The sequence below is a fragment of the Apis mellifera genome, linkage group LG4 (assembly GCF_003254395.2).
Source record: "Apis mellifera strain DH4 linkage group LG4, Amel_HAv3.1, whole genome shotgun sequence".
Taxonomy (NCBI): domain Eukaryota; kingdom Metazoa; phylum Arthropoda; class Insecta; order Hymenoptera; family Apidae; genus Apis; species Apis mellifera.
Window position 1 is genome coordinate 12252001 of NC_037641.1, and position 10809 is coordinate 12262809.

A 10809-nucleotide genomic window follows, 5' to 3' on the forward strand; every position below is an offset into this window, starting at 1 on the left:
CTCTCTCTTCTTTTTTCGTGAGAGAACAAATTGCGAAAAATTTTTGCGTATAAAAGTTACCTCGTACTGGCCACGAAATGAACGTTATATCCTGCATGGTACGTGTCTTTTTTTGTACATGTGTTACGTACGTTTGCTTTCCCGCAACGAGTTCCAAGTTTTTTTCTTGCGTATCTGTTGGTTTGTTTTTTCGCGTGTGTATTTAATTAAAGTACTGGCATGCAAGACAAGTTGTTTTCGAGTTTTTCGTTCTAACAGAGAATCTTTTGAAAAAGGAGCTCGCGTAGATTTTTTTCTTTTTTTTTACTTTTAATCGATCGATTAAATTAAGCATCGTATCTACTAACCTTTCACGAGTCATTTTCCTCCTTTCATCACACGGCAAAAGATGTACGAGATCCATTTCATGACCGTCGTGTCGATTTTCTTTTTTACCCGCGTGTAACGAGACATTTCGTTCAATCTCTTACTTAAACGACGTCGTCGAAACTCGGCTCTCATTGTGTATTAATCGGAAAACGCGATGGGCATGGGCGAGAGTTTGACACGCGTTCTTAAACGAGTCGAAATAGTTGACTTTCGACGTCGTCGCGACTCGCATGCCATCTGACGGATCATTTTTCACATCACCGTTTGAGAATAGCCGTTAAAGTAAGGGGAACCATAGTTGTTCGATCGATCCGAACGAAATGAAAGTTTTTTAAAAAAAAAAAAAGAAAATATTCTTCGACGTTTATTATACCGCGATTTTACTTACCTTTTAATTACCCATCACTCTCTCTCTATCATCGGAATATAATACAACACTGTACTTTTTTTTCTTTTTTTGTTCCATTGTACACTCGCACATGACATACCGCGTGCGCTGCTATCATTGCCTCTCCGTTAATCGCTACAACTGTTTAACCTTCGCTGTTACTACTGTATAATGATACCATTCTCTACTCTCTCTTTCTCTCTTTCTACTTCAATCTTCCCTTTGCACGATAACACAACACCTTACTACGATAAAACTCGATTGTTAAATTCTTTGATAATCCAACGCTATTTGATAACGCGCATGATTATATTCGATATATAACGCCGCTCTTACATATTCTTGCGTATCTCTGATCGCTTTATATATTCTTCTTTATCTCTGATCGCTGATTCACACTATGTTTCCTCTGCTATTTCTCTCGGCTATCCATTAATTACACGCTCTCTTCTGTATCATATCATCTCTTTTTTTTTTTTTTTATTCTACGCTCGTTACTCTCTTTCTCTCTCTCTCTCTTTTTCTTTCTCTCTCTTTGTCTATATATATATATATATAAAAAACATTGCCCATGTGCGCCCGCCCTTCGCCCCCCGCCCTTATTATTTCGCCACCCCGCAATACATGTCCCGTAACGGCTTTCCTTCTAACTTGCGTGCACGCAACACACTGTAGCCAAGGGAAGAACGAATATCGAGCTGCGAGAGCAATTCATATTGGCGGACGGGGTCAGCCAGACAATGACGGCGTTCAGATCGAAGCCGAGCCCTACCTCCACGTTGCAGCGTACCCATATCTCATCCGCGAGTGCCGGACCCATCACCAAGGTAACGAATGTGTGTGTCACCATTCTTCTCCTTCCCTTCGATCGATCTTATACGATTTATTTTATTATATCGTATTTTTTTCCAAAAACAGTCTGCCGCGAATCTCTTACGTCACGTAATTACGAGATTATAGGGGATCGATCCTAGGGGGGAAAACTTGGAGGCCTCTTTCACGTAGATTTTTTTTTTTTTTTTTTTAATTTTACAATTGAGATCACAATTCGATCCACGAATTTTGTAATGTGAATACGTGAACGAGGCCTCGTTCTGGAAACTCTCTTTCTGTCCATCGTGCCTCGAATCACGCCCAGGGTCGATTCGAGGAAAATATAGACGCAAATGCTGGATCGTTCATTCGATCCGGAAAGCCGATCGATGCACCACGAGGGAATCACGTTGTTTTCGAAGTTTCCTTGGTTCTCGATATCGATCGCACGCATCCTTTCGTCTTTCTCTTTCTCTCTCTTTCTCTCTCTGACTTTTCTTCGCTTTGCCCGGTCCTCTTCTCTCTCTCTCTCTCTCTCTCTCTCTCTCTCTCTTTCTCTCTGGTCTTTCGGCTATCTCAATCCGATCTCAGTCACTCGTATCAAGGTAAGTAACGATCTGAACTCTGAAAAAAAATCAGGGATTATTATTATTTTGTTTTTTCCTTTTCGATCCTGTGGAAATTCGTATTTTTTTTATTTCTCGTATTTTTTTCTTTTTTTTTTTCAATCCTCGCATGCGAGCATGCCATGCTTTCGATACGGTAGCAATCGCCGCACCATAGCCGCTACCTTATATATATACATACGTACTACGTGTATATATAATATATATACAGCCAATGCACCTTCGAGGTAGTGCGCTTTCGATCATTCCCCCTTCCATCCCTCCGCCCATCAAGAGATTCCCTTTTTGGATTTTCAGTTTTCCATTTCGAATGTCCTCCAACAGTGATCCCACCAGCAGCAGCCACGCTGCGATGAATGCGCCTTCGAAATTCACGTTTCGGGATCATTCAACGGATCGTGCAACGAATCGGAAATCCGAACGCCCTTCCGACGGGCGCGCCTCGCCCCCGCCCGAGGGGATTACAGAGTAGCTCAACCTCAGGAGATGCGATTTCACGAGATTCTATTTCTTCTTTTTTTTTTTTCTCTCTCTCTCTCCTTTTATATATATATATATTTTTTTTATCGTTTGTTTCCCTCTGTTTTTTTTTTTAAATTTATCTGTCTATTATTTATATCGTTGTAAATCTTGAATCTTTCGAATCCGACGACTCGAAAGATCGTAGCCGTCGTCGATCACCTGGATAATTTTGTTATCGATGGAAGGAACGAACGTTGGTGGAGCTTTCGATCGAACGTGTCGGGAAGATCGAAAGCTTTTCGTACGTTCGTTCGATCGTGGATCAAAAAAAAAAGAAAAGAAAAAAAAAAGACGGTAATCTCGCAACAACAAGACCGGTGTATTCCTAAACTTTTCGTTTATGGTGTAGCGGAGGAGTTTATGAGCCAGCTGACGCCGATTTTTGAGAGTTTGAGGCAAAAGGAGGACCTCCCGTGCTCGTATCCCCTCCACATGCACGCCCCCTCTTATCATTGGGTAAATAAGAAAAAAAGAAAAAAAACTCTGTCTACTCTTTTAATCTCTGCTGTCGATGGTGTGATGTGATTGATACGCGTGTTTGTTTCGATATAACCGTTGTATCGATTTAACCATTTCTTCTTTTTCTTTTTTGTTTTTCTTTTACTTTGTTCTTTCCATCACCATCAGTTTTTCTTTTCTCTTCTTAGTTTTATATTGTCTTTCCTTTTCTGTTATCTTTTTTTAGTTAGTTCTTGGGTGATATTTCTCTCTCTCTCTGTCATTCACTCACTCTATGTAGAGTTGTGCGCTTGTCACGTGTGTACCCCCTCCCTTTGCATCGATCACGACCAATGGAAACGTTGTTCACCATCTCAACGGTCGTTCATATCTCGTACCGTTTTTTTCTCTCTCTTTCTCTCTCGCTCTTTACCTTCGAATTATGCGATGCTGTCGTCGCCACCGTTGCAAAAACCGTGGCACGTTCGCGATTATCGCGACGATGATCGTCGTTTAGCCCGCCTACCCTCCACCCCACGGCTCATACCTACAAAGCTTTGAAACTCGGAGAAATCATACCCGTGCATGCGTTAGAATTTGGTGTAGTTTTAGTTTTCGTCCAGACGCGAGACGTGTATAAGAGACGCGTGCATATATATACGTACTCGAAAATGCGCATGTCGAACGCGATAGAAAGATAATTTTCGTTTTGCGATTCGAATAATTCGCACGGGAAGGGAGGGAGGGGGGTCGATTTATTCTTTTTTTTTCCTCTCTTTCGTTTCTCGTTTCATCCACGCGCTCGTCCACGCCTGATTTTATCGTCACTTCTTCTCGAATTTATTTTATCTCCCATCGAACGAACGATGCCTCTCGAACAGCTCCTATCCTTCTCTTTCCCCTCTCCCTCTATCGAAGGACGAGCAACCGTTGCAAACCCCGTGAACGATCGGTATCCTCGACTTGTTCGACGGAGATGGTTCCTACTCGAAAATTTTTCTCTCGATTTCGAGTCAGTCCATGATTCTGTCTTCGATTTTGTCACAATATTCCCGATTAATTGTTCCCGGATCGAAGGTCGGGAGTGCCGAACGTTGGAGAAACGATATGATATATACAATATATGAATAATAGTTTTCGCGTATTCGCGGATTAGTGTGTACGGGTGAACCGTAAGAAAATTACACTCGATATTGTGCATAACGATCTCTCCTGTATTGCTGTATTATTGGTGCGTGCATAGTGGCGTTGATCGGAGATACTTCGAATCATCATAAGCTACTATATCTGTCCCAACTTCCTCTGGTAAGTTTGCATGCATCTCTTTTCTCTGTATCTCTCTGTCTCTCTCTCTCTCTTTCTCCATCCTCGGTGTAAGAATATTTATTCTCTGCGTCGAACAATCTGTCATCCGTGATCTTTTTTTTTTCCGTTTCTTTTCTCTTTCTCTCTTTCTCTCTTTTTCTGTCTTTCTCTCTGAACACTCTTTCCTTCGACAGATCGATCGGTTTCTAAATTCACGAAAAATTCACGGTGGCGTTGAAAGGTTGTAAACGAACGACCGAGCAGGAAATGAATAGAAAAAAAAAAAGATTTTCGTCGCAAAGGATTATTCTTCCTGCGAAGGATACGTGGGATACACGCGACGCTGAAGGAACGATTTTTTTGTTTTAAATCAATTCTTTGCGCTCGACGACTCTTTCAATCGAGATGATTTTACAATGACGAATGTTATTACATTAAAATGATTTTATATATATAGTTCATACAGTAAAGAAATAAAGAAGCTATTTAATCTGGTTAGATTAAAATCCAAAGTGAATCGTTCGAGTTGTGGTTCGAATAATGGAGATAAATTATGAAAATTATAAAATGAAAAAAAGGACTTTAAGAGGACATACCGCTCAAAAGATCGAAAAATTGTCAATTAAAGTTAGGAATATTATTATTATTTCTTATTTCTCCAAAATATAATGGATTGAAATATATATGTCATAATACAAGATAACTTAAAATGAATATCAGTGGCTAGATTGAAATATGCGCTTGGTAGCGAGTTTTGTGAACCAAATATGGCGGGGAAAAAAATATACAAAATTTCTACTTTTCATTATCGACTCTTATCGTGAACCAAAGCGGAGTCGTTTAATTTACAAAAATTTTATAACGATTTAAATTAAAATAAACGAATTTTTCGAAAGATGTTATATCCGTCACAAAATTGAGATTTAAATATTTACTAAAAAATTCGCGTGATATTTTCTCTGATCTATAAAACTCTTTTAAAAAAAATAGAATTAATTCAAAATCGAAAAAATTATTTCCCTCCTAATTTTAACTTGAAAATTTTCTCTTATTCTCTTATTCTCTATTTCTCTTATTCAACATATTATTCGAACCACGAATAGAGAGAGTCGGCTCTCGAACGTGCAAAATTCCTTCGAAGAAACGAAATCAATTGAATTTCCTTCCGCCTCGCGATTCGACGTCAACGTTTCAACTAACACCACTCTCCTTCTCTCTATCTCTATCTATCTTTTTTTCTATCCGTTCGCGTCACTACCTCCTCTGAAGTAGAACGCATCATCATCATCGTCGTCGTCTTCTTCTTCTTCGTCGTTATCGTCGTCGTCATCCTCCGTGTTCGTTTACCAGAGCTCGATTTTATGTCGCGTAGGTGAGGGAGCGAAGCGCGCGAAGCGTTCCAATGGGACAATCGCGGGCATCCCGCTCCTCGCTCAGCGCCGGCACGCCGGACAGCCTGAGCGACAACGAGAGTTCCTTCAAGATTGCCTCTGCAAGGAAATCGAGCACACCGTACAGAAGCACAATGACACCTGGTAAATCATATTTCTTAACAATATTTCAAACATTATTCACTTCTTAATGATATATTAAGGATTGATGATGAACGAATTCGTATGTAATTTTGTTAATTTTTCGTTCGTAAATTTGTTTATATAGGAGGTAGCCGGCCATCCTCGAGACCGGCTTCGAGACCAGCGTCCAGACCGACCAGCAGGCCCGGAAGTAGGCCGGCGTCCCGACAGGGGAGCAAACCACCGAGTCGATATGGATCCACTCAATCGTTGGACAGCACCGGTAAGCGATTTCAACGAACAGTGAATTTCGTTCTTTGAGCATTTTTGGATCAGTGAGTTAAAAAGTGTATATATGCATGGTATACTTTTTTTAAAGTGCTCAAAAATATGTGTGTGCTCTGGAAGCGCGTAGAGCGAGCAGAAAGCAGTGTTAAAATTATTAGAATGTTAGAAAGGTATCCTTAAAAATTTCAAGAAAAAGAATATTGACCGTTGTTGATGAAACTTCTGCTCACATCGCAAAAAACGATTCTCTAGACGTTTCAAATAGCGATAATAGTTCTACGAAAACATTGTAAACACGATGAACGCTCGACCAAACCGCAAAATGGCTCGATCGATATTCTCGTTACATATAGCGCGCTCCAGTAAACTTAAATCGTTATAAGACAAAGTTAAGTTAAACCGTCTTTTGTTGTTGTTTTGTTCGACCGAGCAAAACCAAAAAAAAAATCGCGAATTATTTTTATAAATATGTTTTTTCTTTTTCGAAGACGAATCGACGAACGTGAGCCGTATTCCGCGGAGAACGGCGGTGAGCACGACGGGAAACACTCCTACATCGAGCAGGCACAACAGCGTTTCAGGGAAACGGCTTGGAACGCCTGTGAACGGGTCGAGTTCGCGGCCCCGAACACCCACAGGGCTTGTTAGCCCCGCGAGTGGTGTCCCGTCCAGGTAACGTAACGCCTTAATATCTAAATAGCAACCTCGCACTCTCGATGCGTGCGTTTATAGCATCCGAGAAAAAGAGAAGTTTTTCATTGAGATTATCTGCGTACGACTAACTCGCATCTTGTTCAAAAAATGAAAGAGGAAAGTTGATTTTTTTTTTTTTTGCCGCATCGGTTCGATCATAAGATATAAACGGAGCATCAACGTACGTATTAACTTAAACATGCATTTTCGTGGATGATCCTTGGAACGAATCGATGATTGTCCCTCCCGTGTGCTGATGAAGAGATGAAATATGTCGTTTTCCCGGCATTTTTGATCATCCTTTGTTTATTTTCTTTTTCTTTTTTTTGTTTCTTTATCTTTTTTTTTTTCTTCTTCTTCTTCTACTTCTTCTTTTTCGAACGAAACTCGCGAGAAAAAAAAATATATATATATATTTTATACATATATATATATATATTTTATTTATTTATTTTTAGAATCTTATTTTTAGAACCACGCCTGATTAACCATCTGGTTCTCACGTGTCGGTTAATTAAATAACGACGATTAACATAAATTTGGTTAATAACATTTTTTTAGGTTTGGCACGATCCATAGAGCTTCGAGCATTCCAACCCTGACTGGTGTCGGCACACCGATCAGGTAAACTGAATTAACGAATTATCGAAATTGAGGGTAGTAAAATTGGCGGGGGATTTGGCTTTAGCTTTTCGCTCGCGGCAAGGTTGGTCCATCATCTAACCCGTCATTCTTCCAAAATTCATCTTAAGCCCAGGTGCTTTCCAATCGATGATAATTGATAGATATAAACTTTTGGAAAAAATTTCTTTTAAAAAAAGAGGGATTGGAAAACGCCTGATTTCGATGTTTCAATGCTCGCGGCAATGGTGGAGGTGAATTAATTTTTCGTTTTTTCTTCTTTCTCCTTTTTCGTTTTCTCTTTTTTTTTTCTCTCTTTCCAAAAAAGAATATCGGTTTATTATTATCATTCGTCTCGATGAAAGGGACGCGCGATAGAGAAAGAATCCGCGCCACGATTCGTATCGATTAACAAACAAGCTACTGGATTAATTAAATTGGTGATGGGTGATGTTTAGCCGCTCGAGGATCCCCGTGTACGTGGGCACGGATATTAAATCCCCACAATCGACGACCAGCAATATTTCCACTCATTCTACGCAAAGCAACCACTCGACTGTTTCTACCGATTCTACCGGGTATGGACCCAACTTTTCTTCCCCCACTTTTATTAACATGTAACTCTCTTCTCTTCTCTTCTCTTCTCTTTTTTCTTTTCTCTTTGCACCTCTTTGCGTTTGTGTGTCCGTGTGTCCGTTTGCATGCGCAAACCACAAGTGTATTTGTTTTCCTTCTCACTCTTATTTATTATTATTTACCTTCCGTTTAGAACGTAGCTTACGAACGAATTTTTAACCGAAAAACGTTGCGATCGATCGTGAACGTGTCTGCACCGATACGTTCGCCTTCGATTTTTTTTTTCTTGGTTCACAGCTACAAGCTTATTGTACACGTACGCACACACATACACACACACCCATTTTATTTTTAAACGGCCGCGTTTTTTTTTAACCGCTTTCTTCCACCATCAACTGTCGTGTTATATAATCCAATGTCGTGTTTGTTTTTTTTTCTAACACCGTAGGAGCAGCTCGATGTGTACAAATTCAGCCACTAACACCTCGTCGGCCGTTAAGCAAGCTAGGTAATCATCATTTCGGTTTTGATTCCATTCATTATTATTATCATTATTATCATTATTATTATTATCATTATCATTATTATTATTATTGTTATTGTTATTATTTCTATTATTATTATTATTATTATTACAATATATAAATTATGGATTTTTATCGTGATCGCGAGTACATTGTGAGACGAATCGAGGCAATAAAGCCAGACGGTTGGGAGGGAGGGAGGGAGGGATGTTCGATGTACAACTAAGAAAAATTTGCTAGAAAAAAAAAAAAAAAAAAAAAGAAAATCATCATCGAAAGTAATCTCGATTCTAAATCCGTTATAATTTATCCATTTCCAATCAGCTGATCCCAGCCTGATCTTTTTTTTTTTTTACCCCTCCTCTAGAACGAGGACACCGTCCAGTGGATCGAGCACGCCACTGCCTCCATCGTTGAAGCTGTCCAGGAAGCCATCCGGTGCATCGGACACGTCCGTTTCGACGACGACAACGACACCCGCCTCCCATCGAAAAGGAAAACCGACCCCGGTCGATCAACGCGCGCCTTTCCGTTTATAGTAGTCGTCGCACGCCAATTCGAGATCAAAAAGAGAAAAAAAATAGGCAATAAACGGAGGGGGTCGTTATCCTTTCGAGGATATCGAATAGAAAGATCAAAAGTCGGGGAGGGGGGGGCGCCTGCGAGATGCGCTGTTTATTAGGATATTCTAATAATATATATATATATATATATATAAATAATATATAAAAAGAAACATAAAAAAGGAAAAAAAAAAGAATAACGATTCCTCGAACGAGAGGGGTCGCCCGAGAGGGGGTTGTTGCTTGCTACTCCTCCTCGTTACCAATCGTTGCCAAGCTTCTCTCTTTTCCCTTAAAGCCTCGAATGAAAGAACGAATTAACGATCAAAGGAGGCTGCCCCTCTCGGGTATACGTCCCTGTATCGGGTATACGAATCGAGTATAAAAAAAGAGCTTATAACACTATTGATGAGATATTTTGTAAAAAAGAAAAAAAGTAGAAATGAGATGACGATTACGATGACGACAATGATAACGAATTGGACGCGCGTTCGAATGAGAGCGAGAGAGAGAGAAAGAGTGTGTGAGCGCGCGATCCGAAGAGAAAAAGGGAATAATAATTGATCGCGGTAACCGCGGACGTCCGTGTATGATGTACGTAAATAAATCGATACGTACGCGGGGGGAGACGTTCGCTCCGCGAATATGACGACGACGACGACCGAAATGAATTTAACATTATTTCGTAAATAAGTTTTTCTTTACCGAAAGAATTAGCTCGTAACGATTAATTGTAATTGTAATTTTACGTTATCCATAGGGATTATTACTACTACTATTGCTACTACTACTATTAATACTACTACTACTACTACTACTACTATTATTACTACTAGGTTTTTACCGGTCGTAACACAATCGAAGAAACGAGCGTTTCATGTTCGCGGGTGTAATGCGTATTCACGAATCACGAGATCGCCGACTTCGTCGATTCGATCGATCCTTTCTTTTTTTCCCCTTCTCCGTTTCTTTTCCACGCTGTGTTTCTCTATTTTTGTTTACCTTTTTTTTTTTTTCTTTGTTTATTTCCAATTACTATTCGTTTATTACCGCTCCGTCTCTCGTTTTTTCACTTTACTATTAGAGATAGAGAACAAGAAGAAGAAGAAGAAAAAAGGGCCCCTACGGAAGAGAGCATGATCGAAATCAAGAGAGAGTGAGAGTGAGAGAGAGAGACGAAGAAATAAGCATCGTGTATAAATAATGCTCGATCCTCCTCCAAGTCGGTGTCGCGCCGGGAACTCAACTCCGCGAGTAAGACAATTTCCTAAAAAAGAAAAAGAAAAAAAAGAGAGAAAAAAAAAAAAGAAAGAAAAAGACACGAATTTAACGCTACTACACGCAAAACACGATTGCCTTAGGTCTGTCGCCGTAAAACCGCTTTTGCGCGAAATCGTACCTGCCTTACCGAAGTGAGCCGACCCACGGATGAACCGAAAGGGCCCTTGAACCAAGTTGTTATCGGCCGAGCGAACGAAATAATATACGAACATAACCTGTGTTTCGATGTCCGGTGGTAAAAGAAGAAGCGAAACCAGTTCCAACCAGTTCTTGTCGGGCTTTACAAAC

General features: G+C 40.1%; 1 protein-coding gene across 37 annotated transcripts in view; it reads left to right on the forward strand.

Annotated features, from left to right (window-relative positions):
- Positions 1-10534, forward strand: part of LOC408779 (short stop) — a 75837-nt gene extending 65303 nt beyond the window's left edge. For 26 of the 37 annotated variants that reach the window (XM_016911620.2, XM_026440300.1, XM_026440308.1 and 23 more), the window contains 8 exons: positions 1433-1584; positions 5834-5996; positions 6121-6258; positions 6752-6935; positions 7518-7580; positions 8036-8155; positions 8602-8661; positions 9045-10534. In XM_016911620.2, the coding sequence (XP_016767109.2) occupies positions 1433-1584; positions 5834-5996; positions 6121-6258; positions 6752-6935; positions 7518-7580; positions 8036-8155; positions 8602-8661; positions 9045-9216 (1052 nt within the window). In that variant the 3' untranslated portion in view covers positions 9217-10534. Of the gene's footprint in view, positions 1-1432; positions 1585-3067; positions 3175-4399; positions 4462-5833; positions 5997-6120; positions 6259-6751; positions 6936-7517; positions 7581-8035; positions 8156-8601; positions 8662-9044 lie in introns of all 37 variants that reach the window. The other 11 variants (XM_026440301.1, XM_026440325.1, XM_026440309.1 and 8 more) reach the window with 10 other exon arrangements.
- The last annotated feature ends 275 nt before the right edge of the window (positions 10535-10809 follow it).